General features: G+C 40.0%; 1 protein-coding gene across 1 annotated transcript in view; it reads left to right on the plus strand.

Moving 5' to 3' along the window:
* Positions 1-23154, plus strand: part of LOC123504427 — a 130137-nt gene that overhangs the window by 21791 nt on the left and 85192 nt on the right. The window contains exons 6-11 of the mRNA XM_045254938.1: positions 2939-3190; positions 4087-4207; positions 15215-15295; positions 17062-17539; positions 17932-18075; positions 18516-18654. Coding sequence (XP_045110873.1) covers positions 2939-3190; positions 4087-4207; positions 15215-15295; positions 17062-17539; positions 17932-18075; positions 18516-18654 — 1215 coding nt within the window. The remainder of the gene's footprint in view (positions 1-2938; positions 3191-4086; positions 4208-15214; positions 15296-17061; positions 17540-17931; positions 18076-18515; positions 18655-23154) is intronic.

Consider the following 23154-nt stretch of genomic DNA (forward strand, 5'->3'; position numbering starts at 1 on the left):
AGACTAAAGGCAATGGATCTACCAACCTTGGAGCAGAGAAGAGAGAGAGGGGATCTGATACAAGTTTATAAATTGATTAACGGAATGGATGAAGTGGATAATGAGAAACTGATCCTGAGAGAAGAATATGACTTTAGAAGCACAAGATCGCATAGTAAGAAACTAAGGAAGGGACGATGTCTGAGAGATGTTAAAAAATTTAGTTTCCTGCAAAGATGTTTTGAGACTTGGAACAGTTTGAGTGAGGAAGTGGTATCAGCAAAGAGTGTACATAGTTTTAAAGAAAAATTGGATAAGTGTAGATATGGAGACGGGACCACACGAGCATAAAGCCCAGGCCCTGTAAAACTACAACTAGGTAAATACACACACACACACACACACACACACACACACACACACACACACACACACACACACACACACACACACACACACACACACACACACAGATTAAGTGCACTAACTATAGTCCATGTGTTCCTAGCATGCAACTGGAGCCTAAGCTTCTTTTGTAACACTTTGCTGATTGGACAGTGGGTTATGTAACATTATCACTGATTGGTCTGTAACTCAGCTTGTCTTCATTATACCTCAGATGTTGGTGTCTAACATTGCACTTATAACTTCTCTTCCTAATATTTCGTGTATTTTGTGCCATTCTTTGTTTCTTGAAAATTAGACAAAAATGATAGATTATGAATGTATTAAATGACAAAGAATACTTGAGCTTATGTGAATTGAAGTCATGGATGTTATTGAAAAAAAATTGCTGCTTTTCTTCTGTACTACCTTCCTGTGAAATTTTGATATTGTAAGCAAAAAAAAAAAAAAAAAAAAAAAAAATAGCCTGTGATAATGAAACTTTTCCTGATTGTGATGGTATTATCAGATATTAGATAAGGCAACTAGGAAGGTAGTAAGCAATGGTTTGTTGTAAGCACAAGACAGCATCGAGGCCAAACACATGCACACACCACAATGTTGTCTACAGATTGTGATAAAAGCTGTATACAATTCTTTCTTTTTTCTTTATCTTATATTTGATTACATCATTTCAGTTAAATTCAGTGCAGAAGTAATGAATTATTATTGACCAAAGAATCTGAAACCACTGTTTATCTACTTTTCATCTAATGTCAGTTCCATGTATTCTCTTGCTTTTATTTTCAATGATATATGAGCACCTCTCTATATACATGAGTCATATTTTGCAAGTGTTTTTAGCTGGTAGCAACTTTCCTCTTACAAAATTCTTCTGGGGTCTTGGATGTGTGGCAGTTATACTTGAAGGATTTCATGGAGCTTGTGACCAATTCATTGATACTAACATCAAATAGAAATAATTACTACTTAGTTTCAGTTTGTTAGTTATGATGATACAATGCTGAGATATCTTGATTCACTTCCCCTCATCTTGAAAATACAAATCTCTCTCTCTCTCTCTCTCTCTCTCTCTCTCTCTCTCTCTCTCTCTCTCTCTCTCTCTCTCTCTCTCTCTCTCTGACTTATTGTAATTGTATTATTTTATGATTACATTATTATTTTATGATTGCAGTGCTTCACATTTGTCTTTGTTAAAAATTGGTTACTTTGGGATTTTCATGTAAACATTTGTTGTATAAAGTTTCTTTTCCGTGAATTTCAACAATATATATTAAAGTAGTCTTTTACTAAACCATGGCAACAAATTTGATGAGATATTGAAATATTCCAAGATTATGAGTTGCCTTCTATTTCAGTAGGAAATATGTACATATTCATGTGAAGGTTTGAAGGCTGTCTTTATGATCTAGGTAATAATCACATTTTACTAAGTCTCACACCCTTACTGCCTTTACATTAGTTTTCCTTGTCATTTTTATGTGCTTTCCTGAACAAAGATAGCTTGGGCTTGCTGTGCCATTTGAACACCCTTATTTGATGTAATTATGGAGAGATATACCTATGTTAAAAATGTTATTAACTGTGATTTGCTTTTGAGAGAATAACTTCGGTCATTGTATTTCTCAATAATAACTATTCTATTATAAGGGTATCATCTCATTCCTTCAATCTAATTTTTCATGTCATAACACATGAATGTTGCAATTTGCACTTTATCAAATTCTTTGAAACAAGTATTTATTTACTTGTTGGGGTGTTAAGCTGTATGAATGTTGAGATTGTGGATGGGATGAGTGTTGGCTGCTGTGGAATCTCTGTGACTGTTAGGATTTTGGATTTTTTTTTTTTTCTTCATTCTCTGTGAGAGCAATGCTGGTCTAGAGTAACAAAGAAAAGAAGAAAAGAAAAGAAAAGGCCCACTCATGGTGCCACCCCACCATCACCAAGTGATTCAGATATTTCATCTACATCATAAGAACTTCCCATTTTATCATAAGAGCATTGATATATGTTCAGTACTTCTTCTAGGCTTGTGCTATTAATCTCCTCATCTCTTCACCACTTCAGGTCCAGCTGCATAAGTAGATTGTCAGTTATTAATCCAATACAGTGAAATGAAGTAGTGTATAGCACTTAGCTTTCAATACAGGATAAACTCAAGTTCAAGTTTAATACTTATCTAGGGTCTTCTTGTTTTAGGGTGACACTGGAATCATGGGGCTGCAGTAATCAAATGTGGGTTTTTATTTTTGTTTGTCGGGAATTGCTGAAGTATGACTCTCTCTCTCTCTCTCTCTCTCTCTCTCTCTCTCTCTCTCTCTCTCTCTCTCTCTCTCTCTCTCTCTCTCTCTCTCTCTCTCTCTCACAAAAAAAAAAGTAAATGAAAATAAATAGATAAATAAATGAGATTATGAGAACATATAAAAGCTACAGACTAACTGGGATTTACCAAAATTGGTGTCATCAGATTTTATACAGTAGTGTATTTTTGTTGCTCATTATATTATCCTTTAGGAAAGTGATATATTAACCAAAATGTAATGATCTACAGGTACAAAATCCAAAGGATCAGTCACAACAACAACCATCCCAATCCCCAGTGAAACTGATACAGAAAAGTGGTTTCATCAACATGTTTAAATGTTGTGTAGATGGCTGCAATTATAGTAGCAGAAACAATGTGGACCTGATTCAACATATCATTCGTCACCATGGACCATATAAGTGTATTGCTTCCGGCTGTCGATTTGTTACGAAATCTAAGGAGTTATATGAAATGCATCATCAAACATTACATTCAAAGGTGAGTTGAATCATTTTCTTTACATTCTTGAATTGATTCTTTTGGAACATGGAAGCCAAAGGGAACAGGGAAAATAATGTTAAAGAGATGGTAAAAGGGAGGAGAAAGAGAGAGAGAGAGAGAGAGAGAGAGAGAGAGAGAGAGAGAGAGAGAGAGAGAGAGAATCCTAGAATAATGAAAATACTCATGGAGGTATATAGTACACAGAGATTCTAAGGCTGGATCAGAGGCTTCATTTATGTTATGATAGATATTGAGTTCAAGATACTTTGTGTGTAAAATATTCTTGTGTAATAGAGAAAATGAGATTTTGTCACTACTGAGGCACTTCAGGAATTAATCTGAAGCAGTAAAATTTTCAAGGCAAGGTTGTCTCAGAGGACAGAGTCTGAGTCATACAGCTGGTGCTACTGCAGCTTCATATAGTGCTGATGGCTTAAACCTTAATCTTCCTTTGAAAATACTGTATTATCATATATAACTTATTGCTTTAAGTTTTGATGAATAGTGATATGTGATTGGTGGATGGGGTGCTTTAATGGGAAGCAATCGTCATAATAATGAAATAACTTCTAAATGTGGAACTGTGCTTATTATGAGAGCATAATGACAGACAGCTCTTCATAAGATCTACTTTGTTTTGCTGCCTGTTCTTGATGATTTCTGTTCCCTGGAATACCCTCCCTTGATTAAAGTGACCAGAAGTCACCATTAGCATTAATTGCACCAAGGCCATATATATATATATATTTTTTTTTTTTTTTTTCCCAGAAAGATTTTACTTGTGGAATTAAATGCAGAAACAGGTTTGGTTTCACTTGGGAAATTAAATACATAAACTAAAATACTAAATGATTAACACACTTTTACTGATTGCAGTTTCTTTCTATTTTCAGCTAAATTTCATGGTTTGTGCATTTCACTGTAGTAAGGTATTTAAGGACTTCAAGGAGTATATTGACCACCTGACAGAGTGCCACTCAAAACAGTTCCAGGATGAGGATCAGTCAGAAGAAGGTGAGACAAGATTATTATTATTATTATTATTATTATTTATTTATTTATTTATTGTTTTATTTATTTATTTATATATATATATATATATATATATATATATATATATATATATATATATATTTTTTTTTTTTTTTTTTTTTTTTTTTTTTTTGTATTTACCAAGTTGTATATTACAGGGTTTGAACAGAATTCATAGTGACCTGTTTCCATATCTACTTTTATCCAACTTTTCCTTAAATATATGCACATTTTCTGGTGTTATTTTGAACATTTAAACACCTTATTCAATGCTCAGTGCTGAAATATGAGTTAACTATTATTTAAGAAGTATATAGTTATGAAAATTTGTCTTACCAAGAATAGATGCATTAAAGATGTAGCTTTCCCTTCTAACCTCCCTCACCTTCTTACCTTCTGACTCTCTTTTTCTTTATCTTCCTATGTTTCAATATAAATTTGTGAGTTTCTGAAATTATTTTTGAAATCCTTTTAGTTTTGTTCCACGTCACTGTTGGGTAAGAATCAAGGCATTTTCTCTATAAAAAAAATCTTCCCCCATCCTAAATGTGGCATTTGTGCAAGGAAGTGTGACTGAGTGCCGAGTGCTGGTACCTCTACACATATCTTACATTATGTAGTCCTGCAAGTTTGCCATATGACCACCCTCACAACTAATCAAGGCAGCAATATGCAATGTGAACAAGTACTCTCTGGCCTTGATTCTCGGAAGGCTTACGGTCCGGATGGAGTCCCTCCTGTTGTTCTCAAAAACTGTGCTTCCGAACTCGCTCACTGCCTGGTCAAACTCTTTCATCTGTGTCTCTCTACTTCTATTTATCCTTCTTGCTGGAAGTTTGCTCACATTCAACCTGTCCCTAAAAAAGGTGACCACTCCAATCCTTCTAACTACCGCCCTATAGCTTTGATTTCCTGCCTTTCTAAAGCCTTTGAGTCTATCCTTAATAGGAAGATAATGAGGCATCTATCAGCTCACAACCTTCTCTCTGATTGCCAGTATGGTTTCCGTAAAGGCAGATCTACTGGTGATCTTCTTACTTTCCTAACTGAATCTTGGTCATCCTCTTTTAGGGACTTCGGTGAAACCTTTGCTGTCGGCCTTGACATATCGAAAGCCTTCGATAGAGTCTGGCACAAATCTTTAATTTCTAAACTACCCTCCTACGGATTCTATCCTTCTCTCTGTACCTTCATCTCCAGTTTCCTTTCCGATCGTTCTATTGCTGCTGTAGTAGACGGTCACTGTTCTTCCCTAAAACTATCAACAGTGGTGTTCCACAGGGTTCTGTCCTATCACCCACTCTCTTTCTATTATTCATCAATGATCTCCTAAATCTGACTCAATGCCCTATCCACTCCTATGCTGATGATACCACCCTGCATTATTCAACAGCGTTCAACAGACGCCCAACCCAACAACAATTAAATGACTCAAGGCGAGATGCTATAGGACGCCTAACTTCTGATCTTTCACTTGTTTCTGATTGGGGCAGAGAAAACCTGGTTTTGTTCAATGCCTCAAAAACTCAATTTCTACAACTATCTACTCGACATAACCTTCCAGACAACTATCCTCTCTTCTTCAATAACACTCAACTTCCCTCTCCTCTACATTAAACACACTCGGTCTATCCTTCACTAAAAATCTAAACTGGAAATTTCACATCTCTACTCTTGCTAAATCAGCTTCCAAGAAGTTAGGTGTCCTATGGCGTCTTCGTCCATTTTCTCTCCCTCCCAGCTGCTTGCTCTGTACAAGGGCCTTATCCGCCCGTGTATGGAGTATGGCTCTCATGTCTGGGGGGGATCCACACACACAGCTTTACTAAACAAGGTGGAATCTAAAGCTTTTCGTCTTATCAACTCTTCTCCTCTAACTGACTGTCTTGATTCTTTAAGTCACCGCCGCAATGTTGCATCTTTATCTGTCTTCTACCGCTGTTTTCATGCTGTCTGCTCTTCTGAACTTGCTAACTGCATGCCTTCCCCCTCCTGCGGCCTCGCTGCACAAGACTCTCTACTTCTTCTCATCCCTATTCTGTCCATCTTCCTAATGCAAGAGTTAACCAGTATCTTCACTCCTTCATTCCCTACACTGGTAAACTCTGGAACTCTCTACCTGTGTCTGTATTTCCACCTGCCTATGACTTAAACTCTTTCAAAAGAGGAGTGTCAAGACACCTCTTACGTTAACTGGACCCTCCTTTTAGATTTTTTGTTTTCTCTTTCTACTTTCTTCTTAACAGGGCCTGGCAACCAGCGGGATTTTTTTTTTTCCAACACTTTGTTTGCCCTTGGCCAGTGCCCTTGTAATGTAAAAAAAAAAAAAAAAAAAAAAAAAACTTCTGGGAATGAAGTACTTGAAAGAGAGAGAGAGAGAGAGAGAGAGAGAGAGAGAGAGAGAGAGAGAGAGAGAGAGAGCAGGAGGGAGGGAGGGGTGGCAGGGCATGTAAGTTATGTAGAAGGCTGTGTTATTGGTGTTGTGTTTACTTTTTGCCACTCTGTACTATTTTCCTGCTGCAAGCTTTAATCTTCAAATTGAAAAAGTACTTCTTGTATGAAGTGAGAGAGAGAGAGAGAGAGAGAGAGAGAGAGAGAGAGAGAGAGTGCAGACAACAAAAAAGCAGCAAACAAAAACTCCATAATTACTCAATTTTTGTCTTCATATGCCAGTCTTTGAAGGTCTACAATTTCATTTCTTTCATCTTTTTAACTGAGGATAATTTAGTATGAAGTTAACTAGGTTTTCTTCTTTAGCTGCACTGGCAGAACATAACACACCCACTTCTCTGAACATCTCTTCCCTGCTCTCTCTCTCTCTCTCTCTCTCTCTCTCTCTCTCTCTCTCTCTCTCTCTCTCTCTCTCTCTCTCTCTCTCTCTCTCTCTCTCTCTCTCTCTCTCTCTCTCTCTCTCTCTCTGTTTGAGACAGTGTCATTATCCATGCTTCAACAACATTCAAACAGAAATACATAACTAGCAATTCACACTGGCAGGCCTCAGGTCCAACCAGCCCAGGAACCCATTGCACCACTAGTGTCACTCCAGTGACCACACAGCCAAGCAGTCATGGTGCTCCACCTTATTACAAGTTTTGTAAATCATAGACCAACAAAACAAGTTACAATGGTATCTAGCATGTTGGAGTAGATAAATACAGGACTTTTTTGGCTTGTTTATTGTTTCACTTGTATTCGTCCACATAGCCATGTGGGAACTACGGATTTGTAGAAAAAAAATTGCCATTACAGTAAAAAAAATTGTTTAGTATCTTACCAGTCCATTGCTGAGCGAAGTTCATTATTGTGAGGCCCATTATCGTAAGGCACCAATCTATTAAGTTTTGAGTTACTGAGTTCTTTTTGAATCATAGAACTGAAAAAGTGAAGACAAATAGTTGTAAAGTTTCTCTTTGAGCTTTATTTTTCTTATTTGCACATATACATACAATGGAGGCAGCCCAAGCTCTACAAAAAGCATACAAGACCCTTAGAATCACAGGGTACCAAGCACCATGTTTTCCAAAAATGAGTTATGCTTACCAAAGGCTTCTACAACTTCTCTGTCTGGAGTGTGAATCAGATATACAGAGAGTTGTAAATCAGTTGAAAAGCAATGTAAGTCAAGGTGACTTTTGCCTCTACGCCCCACTGTGTGCAGCATGCATCTTGTATGAGAATCAGATGGTACCAAGCTGTGGAGTAGTGTAAACTTTGAGCCAACTAGAGCTATCGACACAAGGCATTGTAGACCAACAAACATGTCTAGGCCATTGGGAGCATATGACATACTTGCTCTCAACCTACCAGCATCAAGGAACATCCCCTCCACACCAAAGTTTGTATACACAGCTGAACAGATATTTTTTGTGTGGTGTTATTCTCCATTAAAAAGGAGTTATTACTGCTGCTACGAGTTTGTCAAGTAGTGAAAGTAATGGCCTCTTAAGAGGGTCTTGCCCTGTGAGGTTGTGTGAACCAAGTGGAAAAGTATCATTGCATAGCAGAAGAAAAAATTGGGCAAGAATTATGCGAGTCGCTATGTAGGGAGATGAATGGGGGGTGAAAGGATTGGTCCTCCCTGAAGTGATGGATGTTTTCCAAAAGTAAAAAAAAAAGCAGTTGCATATGGAGTTTTCTTGTTTCCTCAACTTTGTTGAACTTCATTAGTAGAGGTTTATAGGCAATAATAACAAATTTCACTATCACGGTCATCACAATAATCATTAAATTATTATTGCCATCATTATTTTGAATGAATATGACATGAAGAGATAGGTTAGGTGTTACACATCATTAAGAAAAAGAAAAAAGAAAACAAAGTTAGTTCTTAAGATACACGGGTTTCAAAATCACCAAACTTTGAAACTGTTTTGCGAGGCTTTTAGAAAGTGGCGTTTGGTAACATATGATTATAAGGCCCTCATATCTTATTGCATCTATTTAAAAATTAATAGAAAAAATTCCATTAGGGTCTGCCAGTTTAGCTTTCTTAGTTTATATTTTATTTCTTTCATGAAAAAGATGTAGAAAGATAAACTGTATCAAGCATTTTTTTCTCTCTCTCTCTCTCTCTCTCTCTCTCTCTCTCTCTCTCTCTCTCTCTCTCTCTCTCTCTCTCTCTCTCTCTCTCTCTCTCTCTCCCACATAAGAAGATGAAGGAGTGAAGAAATTGGTTAATGTTTAACTTTTGTAGCAGTAAGTTGGACTAATTGAAGGTAAAAGTAAGTGAAATGTCTTGTGTAGCAAAATAACAGGAGGGAGGTAGACATGCAGTTAACAGGTTCAGAAGGGTAGGAAACGGATGACAAGATGTAATATTGCAATATAGTACAATTTGTTTGAAAATAGGCACTGACTCAGATGGGCCTACAATCATAGTATGTGTTGTGAATTTTCACTTATGTTGAAATTGCTCCTCAGAAGACACCATTGTACATGCATGTTGTGGTAAGAAGAGGGGGTCAAAGCTTTGTTTTATATATTTCATATATTATCAACATCTCTGCAGAGTTATTATTATCACCAGTTCACATTTATGCAGTCTTTTCATTGGAACCTAAAAAGGAGGCAGTGGCTAAATGGATAAGGTGGTGAGCGTGGGATTGGGCAAGCGTCCACATGTAAGTTCGAATCCCACCAAGTACGGCCTTGAAACTGCCATTTGTTGAGTGGTTTAAAGTTAGCTACATGTCACCATGATACCCAGGTTCTAGGTGGTTACACCAATGATGAACTTGGGTGGTGATATGGGCCCTAATATGGGTACCACTATAAATAGAATTGCCTGCGCCACTAATGGGTGGAAGCTTAACAGCACTTCCAATACTCATCAAGTTACATACAGGCACTATAGGTCAAGACATAAAAAAAAAATAATGATGAAAAATAAATAAATAAAAAAAAAATACTTGTACATGGAAAAAAAATGGTTTTATATTTGATAAAATACTACTAGCTAAATCATGGCATGAGTTGAGAAAATACCCAGACATATTGGTAGGTGACATACAGTTGGCTAGAACCTTACCAGTAGGCAATCCAAGCCGGCTGAAGATGTGCCACCTCCTTCAAAGAAAGAATTGGGACCACACTGCCTATGTACAGCTCTGCACTTCCCAGTTCACCATGTGTCTGCTTTAGTTACATTGCCATTGTTACTTCAGCTTTTCACCACTTTTTTTGCTTATTCGTGTCTTTTAAAGAGCTGTAAATGCTCTGCTTCAATGCAGTACAGCATCTTCTCATTCACCTCATCCTTCATTAATGAATTCCTGTACAGGCAACCCCCGCTTAATGAACGTTCACACAACGAAATTTCGCTACAATGAATGTTTCCTTATACAGTAAGCCCTCGTTATATGGTAGTTCTTTATCCAGTAAATTCATAGTTACGGTATTTGGAAATTACTACCCTCGATTCGATATACGGTAAGAAAAATTCACAGATACGGTATCCGCTCATTGTCATCCGAGAGGGCCCAGTGTGGGAGAGCAGGGGTGATGACGTCATCCACGCCACACCTCCCCGCCACTCACAGTACTGACTTCAACTTGACCATCCTTGGAGCCTGTTATCTCTTCCTTCTCCCCCCATTACATATTACTTACATGCATTACTAATTAGATGAATAAATGGAATATTAAAGAGTCTATTGTAAGCACAAATATATTCATAATAATCATGGCAAACACTAAAAGCCTACTGCCAGCGGCAAACCATGCAGCAGCTCATAAAGGGCACAGATGGGCTTGGCAAGCCCACTATCAAAGAATGGTGGAAGTCGTATAACATCAAGCACGCCTTAGATAACATCAAGTCATCTTGGGACCAAGTGAAGATGTCTTCCATGAACTTGGCATGGAATAAAGTATGGCCAGAATGCGCGCATGACTTCCCGGGCTTCATTGAAGACGTCATTGGTGCAATCAGAAATGACAGTAAATCTGTGCCACAGGGGTGGCTTCGATGAAGTTGATGATGATGATGATGATGTTCAAGATCTTTTGGAAAGCCATGCTGAACCTCTCTCAAATAATGAACTTAAGAGCAAGACAAGGCATCACAGGAGACAGAAAAAGAGGGAGATGAGGAAGAACCTGTGCATGGCCTGGACATCAAAACTCTTAGAGAATGTCTCGGTGGTATCGAAAAAGCTCTGGAAACCCTGAAGGAACGTGATCCAAAGAAATCTATGATGAAAAAACAAGAAAAACCAAACAGTCCTCCATCGACTCGTTCTTCAAGCCAGTCAGTCATGCCGTCCCTGTCACACCTGCCGACCCTGCTACAGCTGGCCCTTCCACATGTGCTTCCGACAGTGCAGACAACGACGTCTTATCCTCGTCTGCACACTCAGCAGAAGATGAGTAAGGCTGAAATCCCTACTGTCCCTTAGCCTCGGGAGGGACGTCATCTGATAGAATACATGGCGAATGAAAGGTAAAAAAAAAACTTTTCTGTTTATTTCTTTTGCACAGTATTTTACTTTTTTTTTTTTTTTTTTTTTTTTTTTTTTTAGTATTTTCATGTATTTTCATTTCTGTAGGGATGACTTTTGACGTGCTGGAACACATTCCCTATTATTACATGTTATAATGGGTTCGGTATACAGTAATTTTGATTTACGGTAAGGTTTCCAGGAACGCATATGTACCGTATAATGAGGACTTACTGTACTACCATCTGCTCGTGTAACGAACACCTAACTCACTTTTATCGAAATTTTATCCAGGTAATTTTTTCCAAGTTTGAAAGCCCCGCCGTATCATGCAAGCCAACAGGCTTTTGAATACACCAGCATCTCTCGTGGACAAAACGCACACCACTCACTCCCCCTACCCTTCCCCGCTCTAGTTCAAAACAAAAACAGGGTCTAGCACCAGCTCGTCTTCTCATCCTCAACATGCTACCAAAATGCCCTGTAACCATCCCTGCAATGTCACCAAGCGTTGCTAAGAAGAAAAGGAAGTCTCTTACTCTCTAAGTGAAGCTAGATATTATTCACAGACACGAGAAAAGTGAGAAAACTAACAGCATTGCTCGCCACCATGGCTTGACTCCATCTACTGTCTCTACAATTTTCAAGTCAGCAGACTCTATTAAGAAGGCTGGTGAGACCGTATCTTCCTTGCAAGCTAAAAGAACCACCTGAACTTGTGACTCTGCAATTGATAAAATGGAAAGCCTTGTGCAAATGTGGTACATAAGTTGTGTATGCAGTACAATGATGCACCCTTTGTTTACATTCCACAGATTGCCAGCTAGCGTCTCCCGCTCCACTCTTCCTCCCTTCATAAATTTAAGATCAACATTATAAAGTTATGTACATACATACATTAGTGTACATTATAATGACTTAGTCTTAAATACCGCTGGTATGACTTTGTGTCAAGTCAGCGTTTGCTCGGTGAGACTGATTTGAGGGTGATTACCAGCATAGTCTGTCAACACCAACTGTGACTATATGGGCATGTGGCACGCCACCTGGAAGCCAGTCCTGCATTTCGGGTTGTCTCCGAAAGGGATAGCCCAGTATGAAGGAGGCCAAGGGGACGTCCACAGATCTCATGGTTGCGGCAAGTCGATGCCTCTTGCTGGGAGTTACTTGGCACGGGAAGGGAGCCTACATGGAGACTCGAAAGGTGTGATTGCCTGGAGTGGCGCCATAGGGTAGGCAAGGCGATGCTTCTCCCTTACTTATGCCCCTCATGATTGATTGATTGTATTTTGCTCCCATATGTCTTGATGTTTGGTAACTTAGGTTGAGTGAGTCCACACATCCTACATTATTACAAATAATTGTTATGTCTTACTGTTAGAATAGAAAAAACTTTTGCTTTAAAATATACTATGTAAAAATAGTTTAACCTACTACAGTCAACCCTCGGCTATCGCGATTTCAGCTATCGCGTTTTATTGCTATCACGCACCCATGAAAAGCTGCTAAAATTTCATTATCGCGACCTCAGATGCCTGCTATCGCGCGCCCAGCCATGACGAACCAGAAACAGGTACCATGACAAGGTTACTATTAGTTATGTCATCCCAAGTTGATATGGTGACACTGAAGTCTGGACCATCTTTCTCTACCCACAAGCACCTCCTCATGAGCACAGAACATAACACTATTCATCCACCATCATTTCAGGAGCAAACATGATGGATATGGAAAATTCAATACAGCTGTCAGATTGCAATTTAGCCTGTGGTTCTAAATTCTATCTTTGCTTTTTCTCACAAACTGAGAAAAGGAACAGACCACCAATGATGTGATTTCAAAATAATTTACTTAAGGGTCTTCAGCATAATTTTTTGAGTAGAGAGATTGTTCACCTGCTCTAAACATCATGCTCTAAATATGAATGTCAGGAGCCATGCAGACTGTGAAAAAAGGTAATAATTATTGATGGTGGTGGTGGTGGTGGTGATGATGATGATGATGATGATGATGATGATGATGTTATAATAATAATAATGATACTACTACTACTACTACTACTACTAACTACTATTATTATTATTATTATTACTCTTATTATCATTATTACTGTTATAACCTTGACATGTTTTAATTGGTACCAATGGATTATACAGTAATTAAAAAAAAAGTAAAAATGAGGGATATTAGGAGTAAAATTTGTGGTTGCGGCACCAATAACAATTTTCACCATTAGTTGTTCAATTCAGCTATCACGTTTTTGGCTATGGCACGGCTATTTCGGCCTCAATTGGGTACAATAGCCGAGGGTTACGTGTATGCAGATAAAGATAGATTATCATAAATCATATGTAAATCTCCAACTGTTTATTGCTGTACTGTTTTTAATTCTTTTATCTAGACCACCACAGCAACTATTCATCCATCAGCTTGGTCACTACCATGATTATGTACTAGCTCACTGAAACACTAGCTCACCACTCACCATGCTGGATTACAGTTTTCTGTTATGACCTATGTGAAACTTATAATACAAGATTGACAGCTTTGTATGGCATAAAGGAGCAGTAGAAAAAGTTGAAACACTTCATTACTAACAGTACAAAATGTAATAAATAAATGAATAGATGAATGTGCATATTAAAGCAATGGAAGATGGAAAGAATGATGGTGTATATATTTCTGGAACAATTATGATGGAACAGATTATAATGTTTAATAAAAAAAAGAATTGGTGTAGAACTCACTGAATACACTGAGGGGTACTTGCAGTGATTCCAGGAGTACCACACTTTATGGAGAAAACAATTAGTGAACAAGTTCAATAGATTTGTTTCCTATTTCATGATATTTTTCATTTAATTACATTTAGTACAAGAGTAGTTCCTTTTTATATGAAAAGTGTTCTCTGACATACCAGGCACACCATTTAATTCTTGATAAACATATTGGGAGATATAGATGTCAAAGGGTGAATCTCAGTTAATCTGGGAAAATTGCTTATTGAAGATGGTTTTAGAACCAAAGATACTGAAGTTTTGATGGTCAGTTGGTACTTAGAATAAATTGAGATTGATAGACACAACAGAGGAGCTTTCTTTTATTTATGTTGTTAGATTTGTTCTTTGCATACTTTGAAAAATCCTGTCATTCTCTCATCCCTTTCTTTCATGTGCATCCAAGATGTGTTAGGACCTTTCTCCCTCCCTTGCAGTGAAGGACACAGCATTGACCTACTTGAACACCATAGACTAGTATCTCTCAGTCAGCAATTTCTCCAACCAATTTAGATTAAGAGGCTACCAAGGCATGACAGAATCAATGCAGTGTTTGGGAGTTGTGTGTTGATTGGTCTTGATATGTCTGCAAAGAGAAAATTGGATACACAGAGGCAAATATTCAGTGTGTAGTCTGTGTTAGTTCCCCCTGGCAAGGTGTACTAACAAAGTGAACCATATGAAAATGGAAAGTGACTAAGGATAACACTGTATCCTAAACTTGGCTGCCCTTTTTTCCCCACATTGGACAGCAATGCTTTTATGATCCTGCAGTCTTTGCACTTTGCTAAACTTTATTTATTAAAATATTCTCTCCTCAATTTCTTTGATAATTTTTCTCTCAAAATTTTACATTTAATATTTCAAAATTGTTAATATTGTTGTTGTTTTTAAATAACAGTTTAAAGATATCCAGTTCCTGATCATTTTAATTTTAAGCTTGTAATGGAGGTGGTCAAGCTTTATGTCATTATTGTCAAGTGTTGGAACAATGTAAAGAAAAATGCAGTTATTAAGATGACCTGCTCTTACAAGAGAATAATAAATGAATACAAAATTTACTTCACTAAGCTAGCTATTTATGTTCATTTTGGTTGCCCAAAATAAATTAATCTGATTGTAATCTGCATTGTAATACAGTCTGTCCAGTTACCACTGTTGGTGGAGTATCAACTTCCTTTTATTTGATGATAATTTTATCCCCTTTAGTGTTACCTCAAAATCTATCAAAATTTTTTTTATTAGTAGTACTTATGAAAATTTATTTCTCACAGAATCTGAAAGCCCAGGCTTCTTGAAAATTGAAAGTGTGAGCACCTTAGATCCTGCAGCAGCCTCCCAAATGTTTGGTGATGGTTAGTACATCTTACAGTTTTACATATTTATAGTGTCTAAATTTTCTCCTTGAAACTTTGGAGCATTAACCAGTGCTTGTCTGATCCAATTTTTCTTACATTTAGCAATACATGTATAAAACTTTTAGCCAGTACTACTATACCTTTTTTTTTTCTCCATAATGATACCACTTGCTCTTTTCTAAGATTGTACTTGCTTACATTATTTAATAATGATAATTAGACAACTACATTTTCAATCAATGTTTATTAAGCAAAAGCTTTACACCTATATTATTATAATATATTTTAAAATCAGTGTTGCACCAAGCTTTACAGTATTTCAGTTCATGAATCTGTATCATGCAGCACTTTCAAAATATTTCAGGTTAAAATTTTTACAATTTTATTTGCTTAATTTTGTCATGCATTTGAATTTGTGAATATGGTGGTGATAACAATTTTTTTTTATTTATTGATTTATTTATTTGTTTATTTTTTTTTTTTTTTCTTTTATCAAATAGAGATTGTGATGTATTTTTTGGAGTCCCAGCCAGGGCCTGTTATTTGAGAGTTGTACCTTAGTTTCAAAACAACCAACACCTTGCTTTCCAGTGTTCATTCATCTCACCTTATTCATTGTTAACCAGAATGGGTGTTTTTGTTCATTGTGATTGGCAGTGTCATCATTGAATCATATCTGATTAATTGTCCTCATCTAACTACTGGAAAAATTAAATGGTTTATTTTTGCTTGCTACACCTATCATGTAAATTGTTTTTTTTCTGCAGTTTGTCCATTCATCCTCACATTACAATCATAGTGAAATAATTTAATGGAAAATAGTTCTGGCGTAAATTGTGAACTGCTCAGTGTTTAGGTAGAAATAGCTGTTCTAGATTTGCTTTCCAATAAAAACCAAACACTGGACTTGCAAAACCCCTAGATATATTACTGCATTTGTACAGTATGTAGCTTATTCATGAATGACAACAGATCACTTAACTAAATAGCTGTGAATGCAAGGCCTTCAGTTCATTAAGATGAGTTTATATAGAAACTTTCAATGAAGGTAGAAATAGAAATACTGAGGATGGAATAAAGAATAAATGGGGAGGTTTTTCTTTGTCCTAATGTTCCCCCCCCCCCTTTTTTTTTTATTCTATTTTATTTTATTTTTTTTTTACAAAGGATACAGGAACTTTTATCTTAAAATACAAACCGTGATGATATCACACACACACACACACACACACACACACACACACACACACACACACACACACACACACACACACACACACACACACACACACACACACACACACACACCGCATAGTGTAGTGGTTAGCACGCTCAACTCACAATCAAGAGGGCCAGGTTTGAGTCCCGGGAAGCGGCAAGAGAAATGGGCAAGCTTCTTAATGTGTGGCTCCTGTTCACCTAGCAGTAAATAGGTACGGGATGTAACTCGAGTGGTTGTGGCCTCGCTTTCCCGGTGTGTGGAGTGTGTTGTGGTCTCAGTCCTACCCGAAGATCAGTCTATGAGCTCTGAGCTCGCTCCGTATTGGGGAAGACTGGCTGGGTGACCAGCAGGCGACCAAGTTGAATTACACACACACACACACACACACACACACACACACACACACACACACACACACACACACACACACACAGTAAAATTAATAAATACATAAATAAAAGGAGAAAACTTAAGTTTTAAATGCTTGTCCTGGCTTATTCATTATATTTTATATTGTAATGATGCCTAATATATTCAACAGAGTATGCAAGTATTTCATCAAGTTCCACCCAAGGCCAGTCACCAACAAAGTCGGGTATAAGCAACTATCAAAAAATAGCACCAAAGCCACCAATATTACCTGTTCCTGTTTCATCTGGCAACAATTTAATCACCACTGCTATAAGCCCTGGGTCATCGGAAAGAATCATCACAGCCATGAGTCCATTGCACATCAAGCTATCCCCAAGCCGTTCATTGATTGGCGTTATACCCATTTCCACCAACCCATCAGAAACTACAGCAGTTGTTTCATATTCTTCCAACTCATCAACCAAAAGTCAGCAAAGTGAGGAAGCTACTACCATTTCCTCATCTATGTTAGAGAAGGGTGGTCAGCCAGTTTGTGTGACCATTGATGAGGAGGAGAGCCAGGAACAGAAGACATCACCACTACCACCAGGAATTGCCTCGCTACCCAAGACTCCGCCAACAGTTCCAATTCAGTTCATGTTCCAATTGTAAGTACTTTTTGTTATTGTTGGTAAACTATTATTTGTAACCCTTATCACTTGGTCTGAAAAAAATGCCAGGTTCATAGAGTGTGCTGATTTTTATACATAAGGTGGGGACAGCTGAGGAAAAAAATTTGCATCATTTATGTCTAAAAATTAAATAAGCTTCATATTATTTATCAATCAGTGTTTATTATGCCCTCCTACACATGCTGTTTATTGCAATTTTACTATATAATCCAATTTCTATTGATAGTAAGATTAAAATGTGATATATGTGAAAATTGTTGTACAACCCACCAGTGAGTTGCATCTCAACAGTGGATAGTAACTGATGACCCACCGGTGGGTTGCATCGCAGTTAATATGTTAAAGCTTTTAATTTTTCTAAATTACAGATATCAAACAGCAGATGTTTTCAAGACATTAATAACAAAACTTGCTCCTGAAGTATTCAAATGCATGTACAATGGTTGTATTTTTGCTGAAGATGATCCTGACACATTTACAAATCATATCAGAGAACATGGATGTGAATACAGGTATGTGATGGAAGCTGAGTGATTTGTGCTATATCTTGTTAACTTGGTTGACATCTCCCTGAGAAAGGACAGTTGTGACAAATGGGTTCACTTTAGCAGCTTTTCTTATTGTAGAATTTATTAAAAAAGGGCCCTTTACTAGTCCTTCCTCCTCCTACACAGTTCTATTTACTTGCTAGTCATTTCTTTTCTGTTTCTTCATTGTAATTATTAATTGATCACTTTCCCAAAGGATACTGTTACTTGATTTTCCTGATGTAGAAATGTTGGCTTTATTCTCTTAAATGAAGTATGAGTGTGGTGTATAGATTGAATAAGCAATTAATAAAAGATCGTTATTATTATTTTTTTTTTTTTTTTGTATGTAATAAGAATCAAGGACTTTTATCGTAGAATTCGCTCTTTATGTAAAATGTTAACATGTTTTCCTTCTTGGCCAGATGCTGCTACTGCCTGGTATTGATGGCAACTCCTGAGTATTTAGTGCAGCATGTTATCAGAGAACACAGTCACTGTCAGTTCCAGTGCAGATATTGCCTTTACCGAGCCTTCACCAAGATTTACATGGGAGTGCATCTGGTAAGATCTTCAATGTTATAATATGTTTCTGATTATTTTAATCAAGCTAGTTGAGATAATAATTGTGTGTTAATTGAAATTGTCGTGTCTTTATACCTGTAACACCCATACTTTTTGCTGTAAGTTTGCCTACATCTTTATAATTAGGCTTACAGCTCCAGCTCTTCAAACTTATTTTTTTTGTATTCCTGCATTTCTAAGCAGTTTTAATTTATCCTTAACAGGATGAATCTTAACCCTTAAAATCCAGGGAGCTGACTTACTTTCCATCTGCTACACAGGGGGAAAATCACACCTGTCAAAAATGCTTAAAGATTTTTTTCCTTATAAAAGCATATTTCTCTTTGTTATTCTGAGTACAACAATGTAGTTTTTAATATGTTATGACCACTGAGAGCAAAGTTATTGCACATCAAAAAATTCTCCCCGAACCTGTGGCAGAACCCGCCGCTAAGAAATACCCCCCAAACTCCGATAAAACAGCGCGCGTGCTCTCTCTCTCTCTCTCTCTCTCTCTCTCTCTCTCTCTCTCTCTCTCTCTCTCTCTCTCTCTCTCTCTCTCTCTCTCCCTCTCCTTTCAGGCATTTGAATTTGATATATAAATAGGAACTTTTTCACTTTCATGTCTTGAAAATGCAAACTCAGATATATGAAATGATGTGCAAAACAGGAAAAGAAAAAGTAACCACATATTACAAGTATTGTAGATTTCTATAATACAGTAGATAACATCAAGTCATCTTGGGACAAAGTGAAGATGTGTACCATGAACTTGGCGTGGAATAAAGTATGGCCAGAATACGCGCATGACTTCCCAGGCTTTGCTGAAGACGACATCGATGCGATCAGAAATGACAGTAAATTTGTGCCATAGGGCTGGTTTAAAAGAAGTTGATGATGATGATTTTCAAGATCAAGAGCCATGCTGAACCTCTCTCAAATGATGGACTTAGAATTTTTTTTTATTTTTTTATTTATTTATTTATTTATTTTTTTTTTTACGTAGGGAAGAGGGCCAGCCAAGGGCAAAAAAAAGAAAGTTAGAAAAAGGCCCACTTGAGCGCTGGCTCTCCAAAGAGTTCAAAAAGCGCCAAAACTGTCAGCCAGAATTAGGGAAGCAAATGCCTCGATACCTCCCTCTTAAAAGAAGACAAGTTGTAGGAATTCGGAAATACAGATGCAGGGAGGGAGTTCCAGAGTTTACCAGTGAAAGGGATGAATGATTGAGTGTACTGGTTAACTCTTGCATTAGAGAGTTGGACAGAATGTGATGTTTGAGTTACCGAACTATTATTCGAAAACATCTATTTTGAGTGAAGCAGCTCCAGTGCGGGTTTAGCTGTACTAACTGAGTGCACAATGTACTATCTGTGTAGTACTATGCCTCAGGGTATCGCTGAAACATCTCATTAAAAAATGAGGCCCCATGCACATAGGAAAACACTATCCTCAAAATAGAATCAGCACAATAGCACAGTCACCCCTACCAAAAGGAACCAAACCCCCCCATACCCGACCTCCTGTTTTCTATCTCTGGGAGGTCACTCTCCTGATAAGAAGACGCCGTTCCATGTGAAGCGCGAGAACAGAGACTGGCGACGGATGACTGGGGGAAGGAGCGAAGCGGAGGAAGAGGGACCTGATCACCCGCACTGGAGCTGCTTCACTCAAAATAGATGTTTTCGAACAATAGTTCGGTAACTCAAACATCGCATTTTGAGGTACAATCAGCTCCAGTGCGGGTTTAGCTGCATCACAAGTGGAGGAAGGATCCGCCGCCAGACTATACTGAAAGGGAAGGGTACTGTAAACCTCTAACCTGGCAGAGTGAGGACGGTCCGAGAGAGCAGCATACCTGGACCGGTGTGTGGAGGACGGTTCAGTAGAGCTGAGGCAACGTTTGGGAGGGGTGAGGTCTGGTCTCGTCGGGTGAGCGCAGACCTCCCCCGAAGCTACCATCCCCCCCAAAAGTCTAACCTGTCGGGTTGGAGAGGGGGGTCCGGGAGGAGTAAGAGGGGCTCTGGAAGCGGCAAAGACTTCTTCTACTGGAGGGTAGGGAAAGGGTCCGTCGTTGCCGTGTAAGATGGGGTGGGTGACGACCTCCCTGACGCTGCCCTGACGCTGCCCCCCCAACTCCGACCCGTCAGGTCGAAGAGGGGGGTCCGGGAGGCGGAGGAGGCCCTGCCATGGAGGTGCAAGGGACCTCCTCCAGCGTGTGATCCAGATAGTGGGCTACGAAGGAGCGGTCCGAAGCCCACTGTCCATGCTCCCGTACCTGGTCCAAGGAGAAGTGGCGAAGGAAAGCCATGGTGGCCGACATGGCCCTCACTTCGTGCCCCTTTGGTGCATGTCCTGGATCCGCCTCCTCTATCACCCCGCAGAGGACCTTTGAGATGTGGATCCTGGATAGGGGCTTGTGGGTGTCAGGCCAGATGAACAGACGGGTATGTTGGGAACCGGAAGTCGACCCAACATACTGTCGCAAGGACTCCACAGGGCAGAGGGGGTGGTGGTGAAGTCCCTCCATCCACGCCTGGAGCATCATGGGGGCCAAGGAGTGTCCTTCCCTCTCATTCTTGGCCAAGAACTTGGGAGAAGGTGCTAGGGAGACCCGTCGCCCATCCCTGGAGAAGACCAGCCAGGAGGGGTGCCGGATAAGGGCGTGAAGTTGGGAAGCCCTTAAGCCAGAAGCCATGGCCACCAAAAACAGTGCCTTCCAAAGCTCTGTTGAGGGGTAGGATTAGTAAAAGTAGGGCCCTGAAGGAGGGTCAGGACTTTGGACAGAGACCAGAAGATCCTTGGTCTCTTCACAGGAGGCCGCTGGTGGAAGTGACCCTTTTTCAGTAAATCCAGGACCCGTCCTCTGATGGTGATGTTAAACCCCAAAGACAAGGGATCCGCCAGAGCAGCTGCATAGGTGGCGACGGTCGGGGCAGCTCTGCGTCTGACATGGAACATAAAGGACAAGAAGTCATAAACCAGAGGTAAGGAAATATATGAATAAGGGCGATTGAGGAGAAAAAGCTGGAAAGCCTTCCATGCCGACTCGTACTGGCGGAGGGTGGAATTCCTGGACCCCTTGATGACATCAGAGGAGACCGCAGGCGAGAGGGAGGTGGTCAAGCACGCCTGCAGAAACTCCACGCGTGAAAGCTGGAGGATATTCCAGACTGACGGACGCCATGGCCCCGTACCGCCAGTCTGTTGAGAGGTAGAGGGAAGGACACCAGAGCAGTAGACGTTGGCACCAGGGCTGGGCCTTCCAGAGAGGCGATGAGAAGAACTCGGCCCTGAACGTCTCCAGCTTGCGCACCACCGCCGTCATCACCGTCGTCGCTGGGGAGGAAAAGATAAACCCCCCCAATCCATGAGAAAGGAGTCCGTCCGTGGCCGTGACCACGCTCCTGGTGATGTACTGTGGGAGCTGATGGTTCTCCGAAGATGCAAACAGGTCCACCTCGGGCAGACCGAACAACTCCATTAGATCCATGAAAACGTCTGGGTCGAGCGACCATTCCACTGAGGAAGTATCGCTGCGGGACAACACGTCTGCCCAGACATTGTCCCTGCCCGGCACGTGCACGGCTGACAGCGTAAGATGGCGCGACGCTGCCAGGTTGAAGAGGGCCTCAGATGTCCTGAGGAGGGAGATTGACCGGGAGGAACCCATCTTCTTCACACACTGGACTGCCACTACGTTGTCCATGTAGAAGCAGATGTGGAGTTGTCGGAGGTCCACCTGTTGCTGAATAAAAAGCAGAGGCACCGTCAACTCCCTCACGTTGACGTGCCTCTGCGCGTTGGCCTGCTCCCAGCGTCCCCGGCCCTGTCGACCGTCGGACGCCTGGAAGCCCCAACCGCTGTCCGAAGCATCTGTGTAGACTTGGAGCTGCGGCGCTGACATCCTCCAAGGAACCGCAGTTTCCAGAAGGCCCGGAGACAACCACTGACGCAGCAGCCGGTGAAGGTGTGGTGGAACCGGGCTCAGACGGTGCGGGCCGTCTGCGGAAACACCTTGTTGCCTTCCCACCAGAGCCTCCTGCACCACAGAGGCCCCAGTGGTGTCACCTGGGCTGCAAATGTCAAGGAGCCCATGAGCCTCGTCCACATGCGGTGGGTGAAGGTGGTGGACCAGGAGGCCCTCCTGACCCACTGTAGGACCTTCCTCCGATTGTCCTCGCACAGGTAGATGGTAGAAGTCCGAGTATCCCACCACATGCCAAGCCACTGCAGAACTTGAGTGGGCTCGAGACAAGACTTGGGGAAATTGAAGTGGAACCCGAGGGATTCGCTGATGGAGACGGTCCTGGTGGTTGCATCTTGGGCTTCCTCCCTCGACGACCCCTGGACGAGCCAATTGTCCAGATACATTATGGTTCTGATGTTGACGTCCGCCAGCATTGATACCAGAGTCTTTGTGATCTTGGTGAAGACCCGTGGCGCGATGTTCAACCCGAAGGACAGGACTGTAAAACGCAGGACGCGGGAGCAGTCCTGCAC

Source organism: Portunus trituberculatus, chromosome 16 (assembly GCF_017591435.1).
Source record: "Portunus trituberculatus isolate SZX2019 chromosome 16, ASM1759143v1, whole genome shotgun sequence".
In the NCBI taxonomy this organism is placed as follows: domain Eukaryota; kingdom Metazoa; phylum Arthropoda; class Malacostraca; order Decapoda; family Portunidae; genus Portunus; species Portunus trituberculatus.